Consider the following 17,697-nt stretch of genomic DNA (forward strand, 5'->3'; position numbering starts at 1 on the left):
CTGGGCCCAGTCCCCACTCGGGTTTTAGGGACTGTCACCTTGCATGCCCATGGGCTGCTGTGTGGCCCACTCACCTGGAAGGATGCTGGGGGTGTCTCCCTGGCCATGGAAGGCTCCTGAGTCCAGCACTGACTCTGAGTCTCTCTTGGGGAGCAGGGTGTCAGCTCTGGCACTTTCCATAGTCGCCCCAGACTCTGGTCCCCAGGCCTTGGGGATGGACAGAGGGTAGGAGATACACTGGAACCCACTAGGAGAGAGACGACAGATACCGCAGTGTGGGTCAAAGGGGCAGGGTTGGGAATAAAGGGGTAAGGGTGAGGAACTGGGGCACCCATGCTCTGTGAATGTCCTGGCCCTGACCCTGGGACATTACTTAGTCATACTTGGAGGGTGTGTGGGTCACCTTGAAATGCTTGCGGAGCTGGGCCAACTAAGGTCAAAGGAGAAGCAATCAGTGGGTTCCTTCCTGCTCCCTGTGTCTGGTGATCACTAGGCACGTGGCTCCCTCCAGCCCTCCACCCCCTGTCATTTCACCTGCTTCTGTTTCTACCTTTCAAAATCGAGCTGGTTGGCACTGCATCCAGGCCTGCTCCGGTTAGAGTGCATGGGAAAACATGGGCAAGGGAACCATGGGGCCACCCCTCCAGTCTAATCTCCTCAGAGGTGCCCCTAAGGAAGATGCGGCATCCTTACAACGGTGTCTGGATGGGCGTCTCCATGTGATCTTCGTCCATCTTGAAGAAGCTGACCTCAGAGTATGCTGGGAGTTGTACATATCTGACCCCCGCTGAGATCTTCAGCATACGGCCACTCTCACCTTCCGAAGGAAGAAATCAAGAGACATACCACGTGAGGAATGAAAGATCCAGGCCAGGGTGGGCTCAGGTGAAGGGCGTCTGTGTTGTCCCATCCTAACTGACCGTGACTACATTCGTCTTTGGCTAGTCACACGGAAGGTCCCTGGTTTGACGTCCTTGGATGAAATCTTGGCAGGAGTCTCCTGCTGGCCTTGACCCCTCTAAGCTTCCTCTTTCACCTTGAACCTCTGTCCCTTCCCCTTGAACCCTGGACACTGACTCTTCAGCTCTGGATCTCGTCTCCCCGAAAGGCCATCCCTGGCCAACTGCCTTCATACTCCGGCAGGGTCTCCTCCTTAACCATGTGTGGGTCAACATGCTACAACTCGCCCTAGGTTGGTCGGCTGCTCGTTCTGCTCATCTACCAGCCTGACCATGGAAAATAGGCTCAGCCTCCATCACCCACCTCCCCAGTCACTAATACAGGGCCAGGTACCAAACTGATACCTAGATAGCATTTTCTGAGTGGGCGCACATACTGGCAGGCCCGGTGCCCTAGAGCGCAGGGTCTGAGGAGTAGACAGCATCTACTCTGAGCTCACAGAGCACAGATCCACTGGGCCCTCCTGGGCAGGCAGAGGTAATGAAGCTAGGCTTGTGGCCACATCTGGAGGAACCAGCGAAGAGAAGCGATGGCTAACATATGGGGCACACCTTGAGTGCTGTGGATTAGGCAAGACGGCTGTGAGGGTGACAGGCAGGGGTGATGGAACAGAGCCACAGTCTTGAGCTCCAGGCCCTGACACACTCTGAGATGAACCTCCAGACTTACAGGGGACTTAAGAAGTGGCCAGATTCTACAAACTGAGAAAAAACCTTAGACCAAGTGGCAGACCCCAGTGGGCTCTGACTTGAGGTGGCAGTGGAGGGGGGCAGCTTAGACCCCTGGTGCTTCCCAGCAAATGCTCTCAACTAAAGAAAAAGGGCTGGAAATCTGGGGAAGGATGGAGGAGAGCCTCCGGAGTCACATGGGGTTCAGGGACATCAGAACACAGCCTTGGGCACACAAGCAAGAAGACTCCATGAGGCTAAGAGAGAACTAAGGAAAACTAAGGGGTCTGGGGCTCACGAGGCTGGGGATGGCCCACCCTTACTAGCCTAGACAGAAAGACTCAGAAGTCACAGGAGACTGGTTGGGGAGGCGTCCAGAAGGCCTTACTCCAGTCCTGGGAACGAGCTGGTACTAGATGGTGCTTGCTCCTTCAGCTCGTTGGACAAATCTTGAAAACAAGGCCAAGAGCATTAAGCCTTTTCCATATAACACAAGCTCAATAATATTTATAGGAATGCAAAAATATCTGGCAACCAACAAAGTAAAATTTATAATGCCTGGCATTCACTCAAAGATTACCAGGCATGCAAGGAATGCAGGGAAGTATGGTGTGTAATGAGGAGAAAAATAAGTTAGCTGTGAATGACCCAGGTGCTAGAATTAACAGCTAGGGACCGAGTTATTACAATCCAGGCTATGATGCCAGCACTACAGCGGTGGAGGAAGAGCAGGAGTTCGGGGCCATCCTCAATTACAGAGTGAGTTTGAGACCCTGTCTCAAAAACGAGAGTCGGGGACCAAGTTCTGTAACTGTGTTCTTACGCTCATCAGTGAAGCGCAGAGACACAGGAGGTGAAAATTACGACGCTGCCGGGCACTGTGGCTCCCCAGTCTGCAATTCCAGCACTCAAGAGGTAGAGGCAGGAGGGTCTGCTGCAAGGTCAAGGCCAGCTATGGCTACATGGAGAGATTCTGTAAATTACGGGTCCTCTGTATGCGATCCACCACAAGGTGTGAGCCTGAAAATATAGCTAGAGAAGTCATCCAAAAAACAAACAAACAAACAAACACGGGGGTGGGGAAAGAAAGAAGGAGGGATCCTGCAAACGGTGGGACCATCTCTGGCAATCTCCACGTGGGAAATAAAACAGAGTGGGAGAGAAACTGCTGGGAGAGAAATGGCAGAAGATTTTCCTAATGTGAGGAAACCGGAAGTCCGTGGATACAAGAAGCTCCAGGCAAGTGGAGGAGATGGAGCAGCAATTCTGTAACATGGAGGGCGAGCCAGCATCCTACAGCTGGGGGACACTCGAGGTACCCTCAGAGGGGAAGGAGACCAAGGTGTTTCTAGACGTCAACAGTCAGCCTTTATTACAGGAGCTGCGGAGGCCCTGGGAAGACGACACTTGTTAGAGACTCCATCTATAGGAGGCAGGAGAACCAGGAGAGTTAATGAGAATTACAACTAATGAGGCAAGGGGTCAGCAGGGTGGTTCAGCAGGCAAAGGCGCTTGCTTGCTGTCCACCCCGACGAAAGGAAACTGGGGGACAGATGGGGGGCACCAGGGTGAGTCTGCATCTACCATATAAATATGCCAAATGGGGCCGGGCCTTCAATCCCAGCACTTGGGAGGCAGAGGCAGGTGGATCTCTGTGAGTTTGAGGCCAGCCTGGTCTACAGAGTGAGTTCCAGGACAGGCTCCAAAGCTACACAGAAAAAACTCTGTCTTAAAAAACCAAAAAAAGTGGGGGGAGCTAAAAATATAAAATTCTTCACCCAGCATCTCATAAACTATGTGATGGTGGTATACGACTATTGGTGTACACGACTGTGGTTGTGCATGACTGTTGGTGTACGCGACTGTTGGTGTAATGGCTGTTGGTGTAACGACTGTGGGTGTACACGACGGTTGGTGTATACAACTGTTGGTGTACACAGCTGTTGGTGTATGCGACTATTGGTGTACACGACTGTGGGTGTGCATGACTGTTGGTGTACACAACTGTTGGTGTGACGACTGTTGGTGTACACGACTGTGCAGCTGTGGGTATATGCAACTGTGGGTGTGCGCGACTGTTCGTGTACACAGCTGTTGGTGTACGTGACTGTTGGTGTATACAACTATAACTGCAGCACCAGAAGGTAGAGAAAGAAGAATTTCAGGAGTTCAAGATCACCTTCAGCTATATATGGAGTTTGAAGACAGCCTGAGCTACATGGGATCCTGTTCAACCTCCACACTCGCCAAAAAAATCTCCAAAAGATATAACAAAATCAACAGTAAATATTAATCATATTGATAAAGCAACTATAGTCGAATATCTCATGGGAAACAATAATTTATTAATAGGTTTTAAAAAATATAGTAAGACTTATGCATGGAAAATGAACATTGTCAAGAGAAATCAAAGTGTTTTCTGTCTAGGAACTGTAGACTCAGCGCTAAGAGATGGCTCATTGTGACTCCATTACAATCCCAGCAGGTTTCTGTTGTTAGATAAATTTATAGGGAAATTTAAGGGATCCAAAGAGCCACACAGTTTTGGGAAAGAGCAAGGCTGGAGAGTGAAGACTAAGATCAAGATGGCATGGTGTGGCACAGGTGAGTCTCCTGGCAAGAGCGGACGTACAGTCAGCTGGCAGCTGGCAGAACTGAGACCACACAGAGCCTCGGGCAACGGGGAAATGACAGTCGGCCTGACAGTCATGGCTGGGGGATGGGTCAGACACTTGTCTTAGTCACGGAAGGTAGCTCAAAATGGAACAACAACTAAATATGAACGCTAAAATAACATAAAACTTTTATAAGAAAATCATCTCTGCTGGGTAGTGATGGCCTGTGCCTTTAATCTCAGAGGCAGAGGAAAGCAATCTTTGTGAGTTTGGTCAGTCTGGTCTACAGAGTGAGTTCCAGGCCAGCCATGGCTACACAGAGAGAAACCCTGTCTTGAAAAACGAAACAAACCAAACCAAATAAGCAACAGCATGTGTGTGTGTGCGTATGTATATACATACTGATTAAATATTAACAGCACATATATACTGATTAAATAAATATATACATATATCTATACACACATATACACACTTATACTGATTAAATACATACACATATATACTGAATAAATATATACATACATCTATACATATACATGCACACACATATACTGATTAAAATTAAAGGAAAAACTTTCGTCATTGTCCTCCCACACTGAGTGGCCACCAGCTCCTGTCTGGGACACCGCAAACAGAACGTTCCATTATCTAAATGACTCTTGACAGCTCTGTCTCAGTTCTAGAGAGAAAATGACCTCTCTGGCCTCTTAGAAATCTTATCACAGGCTGGGCCTGATTGTACAGGCTGATAATTCCAACTAGTCAGGAGGTTGAGGCAGGAGGATTAACAAAAAGTTCAAGGCCTTAGCTGGGTGGTGAGGCAGAGGCCGGTGGATCTCTGAGTTCAGGGCCAGTCTGTTCTACAAAAAGAGTTCCAGGGCAGCCAGGGCTACAATGAGAGACCTTGTCTCAAAAAACAAAACTAAAATACATTGATCCTATGATGCTTCAATACGCAGAGAAATTAAATCTGTGTGTACAAAAACTTGTGAGGTATTCACAGCAAGGCTGCCCCTGATATTAGTCTGGACATCCTATCTGGGCGACAGGATGCCGCTGCACAGTGTGGAGGATGGAACCGTCAGGAACTGCACCGCATTGTGTCCCCAAACGCGCAAATGGGAAATAAGCAAAAAGCCGCACAGGGTCTGAACTGCTCAAGGGCCAATCCACAGAGACAGGAAGTGAAGTAGGGACTGGAGTGGGCACGCGACTGGGAATCTACAGAGACAGGAAGTGAAGCAGGGACTGGAGTGGGCACGAGACTGGAAATGGGGATCTAGAGGCCCGGACCTGTTCTGAAAGGGCCCTGGGGTGTTTTGGCAGCTGCCCTGATCTGTAGACTCAAGAGAGATCACGGAATCTAGCTGGACTTGACGGCACGTGCCTGTAATCTCAGGGGAGGCCACAGGAGGATCAGTTCAAGGCCTGCCTTAGCTTCAAACTGAGTCTGAGGTAAGCCTGGTCAGTTTCCAGGGATCTGATACCCTCTTCTGGCCTCCGTGAGCGCCTGCATGCGTGGACACATACCCACACAGAGACACACAACACACACAGCCATATCATTTTTTTAAAAATGAGATCATGGAATCATTTAATACTGAAGTTAACGGTATGTAAATGATACCTTAATAAAGTCGCTAAGCCAACTTAATACATATATTAAAGATTTTTATTTTTAATTATATGTTTATTTGAGTGTCTGTGTGCACACAAGGACAAGTGCCCATGGAGGCTGGCGGTATCAGACCACCTAAGCTATCAGCCCTGAGCTGTTATGGGTGGATCTGAGACACCTAGTGTGGGTACTACAAAGTGAACTTGGATCTTCTGCAGAAGCAGTCTGCAACCTTAATTGCTGAGCCATCTCTCCTGTTCATATATGTATTATGATTTTCTCACTGAAGCACTGAACTTGGGTGAATTAATAAATACTAGGAATTAACATGGTAGGAAGGGCTTCAGGAAGTCGGTGGCTCATACCTTGTCTTGGTCTGAGGTTCAGTTACCAAAAAAAAGAAATCCGATTCCCCGACAGAGGAAATGAGAGGGTACCTTTGGCCTAGCTGAGTGATGGTCTATGCTGACCTGCTCAGCCAAGCTGACTGTATATTTTCTGTCTTCTATGTACTAGTCAGCAAGTCTGCATGTGCCAAAACACACGCTCACGTGTGCAATGCACACTCTCAAGGCACACATATATACATGTGCACGCACACACAAGACTACCCCTACCTGTGTGTCTTACAGGCCTCCCGAGCCTTCTGCTGGCACCAGGCTGCAAGGACTTCTTTAATATTATCTCAGGAGCAACCCAACCACCTTGCCCAGGTTTGCTCTACTTGAAAGCCCGCAGTCCGTTTCTCCCGGAAGACTAGGATCAGCACCCTGAAGACACTTACTCTTGGCAATTTCCCCATCATCTTGCTGCAGCTGTACACTCAACGTGAAGGGAGAGCCTTGGAACACTTCCAGTACCTCTGGGCCCAGGACCACAATTTTCTTAGCCTGTGCTGGGGGCAGAACAGGGCTTTAGTGTTTGTAACAGCTGCACCCAAGGGCTCCAGCCCTTTCTCACCCTGTTGGAGGGTCTGCTAAGATGTCGCTGCTGGGGCTGAGGCAGGCTGGTTGAAGGTTTAGATGAAGGACTCACGTCTTGGCTAGGCTCACCCTGGGACAGCGTCTCTGTCCTAAGTCTCAGGAGAGGCCACTAGGAACAACACAGGAGCAAAGGATGGCCAGGAGGGTACCAAGCTGAGGTAGACATGTGACCCATGTCACATGTAGTCAGGTCAGAGTGCAGAGGTCTCAAGAGAGCCTGATAGAGGCCACACAGGGAGGCAGGGGTGTGGGTGTCAAACCAGCATAGTTTGACCAGGTAACTCCAAAATCCTGTGGCCAAGAGGCCCTATGTCTGGGAGGTATCTGTGGCCGAGAGGTTCTGTGGCTAGGTGGGAGACCCACTTGGGTCTGCGCAGCCACAAGTCCTTTTGAAATCAACTAGAATATGCTTTTTCTGAAAAGGGATGGTATGGATCTTATGCTCCCCAGCAGACCCCACCAGGACGACGGGAAGGCTGGGAACACCTACCTGCTGGGTGGCCGTTGATAAACATCCCGCAGTAAGTGACTCCCGAGCAGTGCGACAATCTGCCCAGTCCACTGAAGACATCACTGTGCCACTGTCCCTGCACAGAGAACAAGGTGGCCTTAGAGGGTGGCTCCAAGGAGTCCCAGGACCCTTTGTTATAGGAGCATCCAAGGCTGTGAGGTTCCTGCAGCTTTTACTTTGGTGGTGAAGCACCGCATTTTGTTAGGAGGGATCCAATTTGCTTTGCTAACTGTTTTCCCCTTGAATTTTAATGACGCCAGGAAAGAGGGGAACAAAGGCCCAGCGTACACCATGCAAACAAAACACCACTGAACAGGCGCACTTGGTGCACAAAGGCCTCCCAATACAAAGATGTGGCACTTAGTTGACCGCGAGGAAACCCGAACCCGCGACTACAATGGGCCAGGACCAAGGTGGGCTGCTCTGATGCCCGGAGCTTTTAAATGAAAAGGCAATTACAACACACAACTTGAGCACACACACCTCGGAGCGGGGGCAAGGTGCCGCTCGCCGCGCCCCATTCGCGTCCTCTATAGTACACCTGGGTTCCCAAGCAATTGTGTGAAGCAGCAGGAGGATTACCGCCATAGAAAGATTTAAGATCAGAATGGTGCTCTATTTGGTTATGAATTACTCGTATTGGGGAAGTCAACAAAAGGCCTGGTTTGAGTCGTTCTTCTGCTGAGGTTAATTGGGCACCAGCTGCCCCACTCTGTCCCGGACTCCTGCAGCCTGGGCTCCTGATGGAGGGGAACACTGCCTAGTGTCTGAGAATGCAGACAGAACAGGAAAGTGGGTGGTAGGGTTCACTCAGGCCTAGAAGGTGATGAGAAGGTTGAGGCCCTCAGTAGGGTCAGAGTCCCAAGAACCTGTGAGGAAAGCTTTCCATGGGCAGCCGAGAGGAGAGGGCAGCCACCACAAGATGGGCAGCTGGATCTCCCGAGATGAGTGCAAAGACAGGCCTCAGGCTAGGTGCTGAGAGTAGGTGCCCATGGGTGCCGACCTTGAGACCCTCATGCCTCTAGGCCTTATTCACAAACAACAGGCAGCGCTAGGGGCCCCCTTCAGTTCTGGAGAGGTCGGGAGCCAGCTGTGGAACATGTGGGCGGGGGCCTGGTTGCTCACCCAGGTACAAGTCCCTCTGGGATGTGGATGGGCCTTCATCTTGAGAGTTGCCAAGTTACTCCTGAGCAAGGTCCATTCCTCCAATCCTGAAATCCCAAACTCTGATCCCAAGGCTATACACCAGCTGCATTCCTGGAGCGGCTGATGGTGGATGCGAGGTTGACAACGTCCTGACCCTGCAGATGTCACTCACCCTGCCATTTCACTTGATCCACGTCTTGTGCTATGAAGAGCGTCCGCGGTCTTGTGCTATGAAGAGTGTCTGCTCTGCACTGACCGTGACAGTCCTTTCTCGTTACTGCAGACGTGGATGCACCGGGGTCGGGGAGGAAGGTGTCAGGTCGGCTCTGGAGAGTTCAGGGAGTCTTGGGAGCCCTGCTCGGAAGCCTGGCAGGTGACCCACAGCACAGGGCCTTCCCTTGGCCTGGCTTTCTTCACCGTGAGAATTCGGGCGTCCCATCAAGAAGGCCAGCCTAGCGGCTTTCCCATCCCCTCCTGTCCTTCCTGGTCTGATTCTCTCAAGGGTGACAACAACACACAGATGGCTGGTGATTCTGCAGGAGGGGCTGCTTGGCTCTGGCTGGACTTGCAAATGTCCTGGGCTCTGAGCTCTAGGATAAGGATCAGCAGTTTCTCTTCTCTCTTCACCACTGGACCCACTTGGGCTTCCTGGAAAGCGCCAGTGTGGACCTTCAGAAGGAAGGGAGGACGGGCCGTAGGTAGGCCAGGGCGGGTGGCCAGGTGCCTGCCCACAGGGTGGTTGCCATGGAGGAATGTGGCCAGAAAGGAGTGCCCGGGCACCAACAGAGATAAACACAACGATGTAGAGGTGCCTGCTGGCAAGGCCGATGGGCCAGGCAGTGGTGGGTGAGGAGCTGTGGGGAGCACTAGTCTGCCACGGGAGTCTCTCAGCCAGTCGCTCCCTGGCATCTCCAGCGCAGCTAACAGTGCTTACCACCCATAACGGTTGTCATTGTCCCCGAGGTGGGTGGCCAGTGGGCTGCATGCTAGAATCAGAGCCCATATGGTAAGAGCTGGAGCTTGGTGTTCCTGGCTTCAGGTCAGCACCCATGGACTTGCCTGACTGACATTATAGATTCTATACTGGGCATTTGCATCCAGACCACAAACAGACACTGAAACAACTCCGAGAGTGTCAGGCAGCTTCCTGCAGATAACAACACCTTCCACGGTCTCCCTGTGACACAGCCCAAAGAGGCAGCTGGGCAGGTACTGGTCTGGACTTGAGAGCCAAGAGTTGTGAGCATCCAGAGAGGCAATACTCAGTCTGCGAGTCTCAGCCACTGGGAGGTGGAGCCGGGCACCACACTGTCACCACAGAACCCCAGGGTATTAGAGACACCTGCTCTCCTCCTCTATGCCCAGCTGTTGCCTGACATGTAGGGAAGGATGGATATATATGATAGGACCGAAGAGGGTGAAGACGATGACATAGCAAGTTATACAAGTCATTTAGGGATCAGGTTTGCACCCCAAACCAGGCAAGCACACAGCAAACAGGGAAAGGACACACGGATAAGAGTCTAGCAGTCTGCTGGGCGGTGGTGGCGCACGCCTTTAATCCCAGCACTTGGGAGGCAGAGGCAGGCGGATCTCTGTGAGTTCGAGACCAGCCTGGTCTACAAGAGCTAGTTCCAGGACAGGCTCCAAAAGAGTCTAGCAGTCTGTTCCATGACTGCCACAGTGACCCCAGAGAACGGAGCTCAGTCCTCCTCTTGCCCTGGTCTGCCACAGCTGCGGACCACATTTATGACAGTGAACTGCAGGAAACAAACGCTCGGCCCCTCTCGGTGTGGGAAACGTTTTCCAGTTAACCCATGCTGCTTTCTTCCCACACTTACTAGAAGTGGCTCTGTGGTGTCCATACCATAGATGTGGATCTGGGTGCAAGTCCAACCTGGGCACAAGCTCACCTCTTTGTTCTTGCACATACATCTTGGTCCTTCCTGGGGTGAACGCTCCAGACCTTTTGTGAGTTGGCCTCCACGATGTTATGGCATGGAGGAGGCCGATTATTACTGATAGCTGCTAAGCCTTGGGACTTCTGCTCCCCTTGGGTGATGTCACCTGTGAAGGGTTGGCTCGGCTCTCCTCCTGGGGTTGTGACTGCCGTGGAGCTTGGTTTCCAGCTTGCAGAGATGGCAGGTCCAGTAAGAGGAGGCCTGCAGGATGTTGGATTTGACCGGTCTGGACCGCATCCTCCTAGGATTTCGGCATGTGGAGTGGGAATATTTGTAGGACACGGACTGGCACTAGTGCACTCACTGTGGCTGTGATGGTTCCAGGAGCGGCCACTGTGGGGAGCAGCTAACTCCTGAGGAGCTACCCCTGGACATGAGCCTTCCACTGTCCCACGTTCCCGGGGTCTGCAGTGGTAGAGACGGGCCTGGGTCAATGGTTTTTCCATCCTGGCCTGGAGCTTCTTGGCCCCAGGAAGGCAGGCAAGTGATACAGGAGGTAGCCACAGGCCCTGCCTTCATCTGCCTGGTGACATGCAGGCCCCTGAGACTCTCCAGACTTGCCAGCAAAGGGGGAAGCTGGGAACTGCAGCAGATGAAGACACCCATAAGGCTAGCCACCTGTTTCATATGTACACAGGTGTGCCAGACAGCAGGCTGCCCTCTGGGAAAACCCCTCTGGGAAATGCTGATTTTCAGGAAGCCAGAGCTTTAGGTGACATCCACGTCCACACAGTGGGAGAGGATGGATGGACTCACGTTACCACGACTGCCTTGCCAGCTGCCTGGCCGTCTCTAGACCCAAGCCCTTTCTCCTAGAACATCTGCTCAGGTCTGAATTTCTTTTCTCTAAGTGAGAATACTGGCTAATGGTGTAAGTGACTGGAGAACTCTGACAGGCACTAGGAAATGCAGAAATGGAAGCCTCTGTTGGTTCCTGTTGGGAACTTCAAATGGTACAACCACTGCGGAAAAATCTGGCAGCTCCATAAAAACTTAAAAATGTAATTACCACATGATGCAGCTATCCCACTGCTGGGTCTACATACCCACAAGCTTGCACACAAATGCTCAGAGAAGGGGCAGTTCAAGGGTCCGTTGGAATGAATGAGCAAGGGAAATGGAACATGCATATATATATGGCCCCTCGGCCTTCAAAAGGAGGCTCCTGTACATGCTTCAGAGGGAATGGGCTTAAGGCCATGATGCTCAGTGAAAAATGCCGGTCAGGAACGGAGTCAGACTAACTGAGACAGAAGAAATGGGGAGTTGGGTTTAATGGGACAGAATCTGATTACATAGGTGAGTTTTGAACAGACAGTGGCAAAGGCCACACAATAATTTAAGCATTTAATGCCACTGAACTAGACACTTAAAAATGGACAAACCGGTACACTTCCTGTTTGCGTCTGACTAATGGCAACACAAAGAACAGTGTGGCTGCGGGAAGCAAGTCTCATGAGCCCTCCCGCCTCATGGCCTCTCCTGGTTGACATCTCTGTCCTCCACTCCATGCAGATGGTGGCCCCTAGTGAGGAAAGACCCAGTGCAGAGATGCTCATCAGCTGGAGAGCCTCGTGAAACCCTCTGCCTCTGGCTAACGAGGCTGAGGGACAGACTGGGTAATCGCCTTCTCTCACTTAGGCATCATGGGAAACCTTTTATCCCCTAAGACGTGCAGGTCAGGGAAGTTGTCTGAGGCTGGCAGTCAGTTCTGAGTTCAGATGGCACTGGATAGAATGTCCACCTTTCCTCTTGGCCTTGGGTGTCCTTTTCTGGTCAGTGTCCACAAGATCCTTGAAGATGCTTTTCTTTAGCCTTACCAAGGCCACTGGAAAAATGTAGAATTTAGGGCCTGTATGCCCAGATGTGGCTCCTCTGATCACTCCTGAGGACTTGATGGTGGCTGCTTTAGCCCATGTGATTGCTTGTTGGTGAAGCCTGTGTGTCAAAGCCAAAGGCCTATATATCCCTTCCTCCAAACACTGCCCAGGTCTCCTGCTGACCAGCCACAGAGTGCTGGGGATGCGGGATGGGGGGGGGGCGGGGGGGGCGGGGGCAATGCTGAGGATTAAGCTGAGGGAGGAAGGCTTTGTGGAGTTCGAAGTCCTGGGCCCGGGAGGAAAAGCCACAGCAGTTTCAACAGCTTTAGCCTGTGTGGCAATCTCAGGGCCTGTGCTCACTGTTTGGGCATTTAGGCCTCTCTACTGCTTGCCTTAAGGCCCAGAGCATTTCCACCCAAACTTGGAACAAGGGCCCAAGGCTGGGCTGCCGCCGGTGAGCAGATCTGGGCTGCCCCCTGGTGGACATACTGCAGGCTGTTGGTGGTGAAAGTAGGCATTCATGTCTCTTGGCCAAGGCCACACATTTTCAGGTTTCAGAAAGGAAAGGCCTGGGGCTGGGCCCCAAGATCCCAGCCACCGATGGTCAGTGGCCATCAGGGAAGTAGTCATGACCAGTAGTAAAGCCGGGCTGGAGGTCTGAGTACTTGTGGGACAGAATGTCCTCTGGAAACAGGACTGGAGGGAGTTCTTAGCTGCCCCTCACTCCGGCACAGGTGGTGGTGTGAAGGGGACTTTCTGGGCTGTCAGGGGAAGCTTATCCATTTTACCTGAGCAGTGGGGTGGGTTCTGGAGGGACCCAGTGGCACAAGGCCTTTCCCAAATCCTAGGGAGGGAAGGGTCAGGTAAATGGACTGAGAAGCAAAGTCTGGGCCCCAGTTTCCCCATTTACAAAATGTAGCAAACAGCTCCTTCAGAGAGATGTAGAGAGTTTACGTGAACCCTTCAGAGAGATGTGGGGGGTTTATGTGAACCCTTCAGAGAGATGTAGGGAGTTTACGTGAACCCTTCAGAGAGATGTGGGGGGTTTATGTGAACCCTTCAGAGAGATGTGGGGGGTTTATGTGAACCCACAGGTGGTGGGGTTGGAACAGGGTCTGGCAGGTCGGAGGTGAGGCCTGGCCTTACTCACTGGAAACTAGACACTGTGTAGTGTGGACTTAGTCATGGTGGACTCTGTCGGGATGCAGGACAAGCAGGAGAGAAGTGACCTCTTTGGGTCCTCACTATCATTGCACACTGATCCTGCTTGGGACATATTGTAAAAGTCAGGTCCTTTGAGGATGACCCCCTAAAGGGGGAGGGCCCAGACTGGTGACTGGTCATAGCAGCACACACAGTGATGTGCACTGTCTCAGGTCTAGATCAGAGGCAGCTTCTAGGCCAGCAGTGTCCACAGACTCCAACAGCACTGACCAGACCGGTCCTGCTGGCTCGTTTTATGTCAACCTGAGACAAGATAGAATCATCTGAGAGGGAATCTTAATTGAGAAAACGCCTCCGTAGGATCAGCCTGAAGACAAGTCTGTAGGACATTTTCTTGGTTAATGATTGATGTGGGAGGGGCCAGCTCACTGTGGGCAGTGCCACCCCTGGGGCTGGTGGTCCTGGGTGCTGTAGCTGAGCAAGCCTTGGGGAACAAGCCAGTAAGTAGCGTTCTTTTAAGACCTTTGCTTCAGCTCCTGCCTCCAGGTTCCTACCCTGACCTTTCTTCAGTGATGGGCTACTACCAGGAAGTACAATATTAAACAAGTCCTTTTCCTTCCCAAGCTGCCTTTGCTCATGGTGTTTTATCACAGCAATAGGAACCCTACTAAGTCATGGGCTGAGATCTACCCAAGCGGAACTCTTCTGTTCTGTAAACAGACATGGGCACCCACGCCAGGCTTCTGTGGCCCCGCAGTTCTGTGGGAGCTGCCCTAACCATTCCATTTCCATCAGGGAGTCTGGCCCCAAACATTTCTCCCTAGCCAGCATCAGCAGAGGGAGTGGCGGGCTCTGTGGTAGGAGGGTTTTGTTCCCTAGGACCAAAGGCCTCTAGGAGTCAACAGGGACCACTCTGAGCATCCTGCATCTGGGCAATCTCCTACAGGAGCCCCCCTCCCGTAGACCTTCTTCCCTTCTTCCCCGTTCTGTATGAACTGGGTGGGGCTCTTCCTACTTTCAGGGGCCTGTTCCTTCCGGTTGTTACTCCAACTGCCACTCGAGAAATCTGGAAAAATATGAATCACACTATCCTGGTTCCTGTGATGCAACAAGAAATTAGTAGCTGAGGCAGTTCTGACACTTCGGAGTCTAGAGGCCTAAGCGTGTCCTTCCTTCCTGTTGGAAACCCCCAATAGAGCTCGCCACTATCACAGCAAGCAGCAACACCTGGGCTTTCCGCCTTGGATCCCTCCCGCTGGAGCCTCACCTGTGACAACTGCAGAAGCCAAGAAGCTGCCAGGGGCCCTAAGCTCCTGCTTCCTGCTGGGAGTTGGCATGCAGTCAGCGCAGAGATGGTGGAGCTAGCCCGGCCCTGTCTCAGGACCTCCCTGCGCTGTAATCTGTGTTTCTTCTTGTGCCCCTCCTGGTAGCGTGCCAGTTTTCCTGGCCAATAACTTCACACTTCTTAGTAATGGCACTAGTGCAGTCTTGTCTTCTGCCCACAAAACTCACAGTATCTCATTCCTCCCATGTGGACAGAGCTCAGGCTTCCTTGTCACCCTGACTCACAGCACAGGGCTCATTCCACACGAGGACTTCATAAACAGAAGGAAAGTCAGCACCCCGGGTGGGGTGTGGGATGTGAGGATGAGCTGAATGTGAGCTCAGTACCTCCACGACACGGCCAGATGAAGTATGGGCAAACACCACCAAGACTCCCAGTTCTTCCCCCATGGCAGTAAGCGCTGTACCTCGTAAATGGAGCCGTCGGCACAGCACAGCACCCCATGTCCTTGACGCTGGTCTCGAACCCAGTCACCTTCGTACTTGTCACCATTCCTGAGGGCACAGCACAGGACCCTCAGGTAAGTGCCAGGTGGCTTCAGTGACTCAAACTGACTCCTCTGACCAGGCACAGCAAGCGCACCGGGGCCAAGGCAAAAATAGGCCCTGAGCAGATGGTCTGTGAGCTCCTGACTTGCCAGAGCTGGCTCAGGAGGATTGGTGACAGGCGGGGACATGTCTGCACGTACCCCATCTCCCCTATGACAGGCCCCACTTTCCAGAACATGCTGGGCCCTGTGCAGGAAGGACATGTTTGGCTTCTGCTAATCAAAATAGAAAATGACAGAAAGAAGTGGGAGAGGTGACTTTCTGTTTCAAGAGCAGGTGTGGCGTAACTTCTACAGAATCTACCTACCCAGAGCCCTAAGGCCATCAGCACTCTAGGAGTTATGGGGGCCACTCCCATTCCCAAGCACCAGCTTGTACCTCCCAGACCCATACTCACTTAAAGATCATCTGCCCACGGCCATGTCTCTTGTTGTCATGGAAGGAACCCTGGTACACCTGCCCATCCTGGTCCTCCAGAAACCCCTGTCCTAATGAAGGAACCAAAACATACCAACTTCACTCCACACTCCCTGCTAGTGATGATCCTTTTCCTTTCCTCCCTTAGCCTCCTGGAGTTAGCTCTGCCTGCACCCAATCCAGGCAGAAGGCTGAGTACCAGGATCCCCTATAGCGGCCAGGCTGCCTCCTAGGCCTGCTGATTAAGCCTGCTCAAACAAGAAAGGTAGATGCATTTAGGGACAGGTAGTGCCAGTGCCCAGGTCAGCAAGGCTGATAACCCCAGAAAGGCTTGACAACCCGAAAGGGCAGGGACTCATCAATGAAGATGTGGCCTTGTTGAGCTGTCAATATGCTCAGGTTCTGGACAATTCAGAAACTAAGAGATATTTCTGTTCCCTAACTCAAGCAAACCTGGAGAAAGAAAAGGAAATTCCCTCTACACTCATACACACTAGAGCCTGTGAGGTTCATTTACATGGTATGACCACAGTGCCCAAAGGGACAGGTACCCCTTCAATCTGCCTCTTATCCTCCTTAGCTTGCAGACCACAGAGGAAGTGACTGACTCAGGCCCTTGGAGTCACTGGGACCTTGGGAGAGTGGATCTGGATAAACCATGGCTGTAGCACTCTGAAACGGGGAGACCTGTCTTGATGGGGTGCCAATTCCTGTTTTTCTCTAGCCTCTAAATTCAGACAGACTACGTTAGTGGTTCTACCACCCAAGCCCCAGGGCACCAGACCTTCCCTCAGGCCGTGGAGGAGCTCCCCTTCATAGTGACCTCCGGCTTTGTACTTCATGATGCCATGTCCTTGTGGCTCTCCTAAGACAAACTGTCCAGAGTAGGTATTTCCTGGTGCAGATAAGAGGAAGAATCAGCTGCTTTCTGTTTCTCTGCTATGCCCTAGCCAGTGGCAGTGAAGATGCCACTTTCTTTTCTTTCCTTCTTCTTTTTTTTTAAAGTTATTTTGACACAGGGCTTCTCTGTGTAGCGCTGGCTGTCATAGAATTCAATCTGTAAACCAGGCTGGCCTCAAACTCAGAAATCTGTCTGCCTCTACCCTCCTAGGTGTTGGAATTAAAGGTGTGTACCACCACCACTTGGCTTAAGGTGCCATTTTCTTTTCTTTTTTTTTTTTAAAGATTTATTTATTATGTATACAACATTCTGCTTCCATGTATGCCTGCAAGCCAGAAGAGGGCGCCAGATCTCATTACAGATGTCTATGAGCCACCATGTGGTTGCTGGGACTCCGGACCTCTGGAAGAACAGTCAGTGCTCTTAACCTCTGAGCCATCTCTCCAGCCCTTGAGGTGCCATTTTCAAATGGAGGATTCTGTCTTTATGTGTAGCTGGCCTCAAACTCACAGAGCTCAGTCTGCCTTTGCCTTGTGAGTGGGGTGCTAAAGGTATAGCTACTACACCTGCTTGGTGTCTGTCTCTACCTTAATCTTTGGACTGTGAGGAAGAAAACGACGCAGTGGGCCAGTGTTTCCTGTCCTGGCTGAGGTGGCAGACTGTCCTGGGAAACTCCCTGTGGCACTGATGGTTCAGAGTGAAGGATGAGCCTTCTTTCTCAGCTCTTTAAAAACAACTCAGTGCTGAGCCCAAGAGAAAAGTTCCCCTGAGCATCAACAACCCGCTTTCTGTGAGGCCTGAAACTCCAGGAAATACCCCCGGCCACTGGCAAGGAAGCCATGGAGCAGTTTTCCCATCCAAGGATACAGCGTCACTGAAATATCTTTTGTTTGTTTGTTTTTTATTGATTGATTGATTGATTGATTATGTATACAATATTCTGTCTGTGTATATGCCTGCAGGCCAGAAGAGGGCACTAGACTCCATTACAGATGGTTGTGAGCCACCATGTGGTTGCTGGGAATTGAACTCAGGAC

The 17,697-nt window shown here is 51.5% G+C and overlaps 1 protein-coding gene across 1 annotated transcript in view; it reads right to left on the reverse strand.

Moving 5' to 3' along the window:
* Positions 1-17,697, reverse strand: part of Morn1 (MORN repeat containing 1) — a 58,968-nt gene that overhangs the window by 34,365 nt on the left and 6,906 nt on the right. Inside the window, exons 4-10 of the mRNA XM_057785095.1 lie at positions 16,544-16,654; positions 15,740-15,830; positions 15,201-15,288; positions 7,338-7,434; positions 6,649-6,759; positions 694-817; positions 75-247 (exon numbers count right to left, since the gene is read on the reverse strand). Coding sequence (XP_057641078.1) covers positions 75-247; positions 694-817; positions 6,649-6,759; positions 7,338-7,434; positions 15,201-15,288; positions 15,740-15,830; positions 16,544-16,654 — 795 coding nt within the window. The remainder of the gene's footprint in view (positions 1-74; positions 248-693; positions 818-6,648; positions 6,760-7,337; positions 7,435-15,200; positions 15,289-15,739; positions 15,831-16,543; positions 16,655-17,697) is intronic.

The sequence above is a fragment of the Chionomys nivalis genome, chromosome 11 (assembly GCF_950005125.1).
Source record: "Chionomys nivalis chromosome 11, mChiNiv1.1, whole genome shotgun sequence".
Taxonomy (NCBI): Eukaryota; Metazoa; Chordata; class Mammalia; order Rodentia; family Cricetidae; genus Chionomys; species Chionomys nivalis.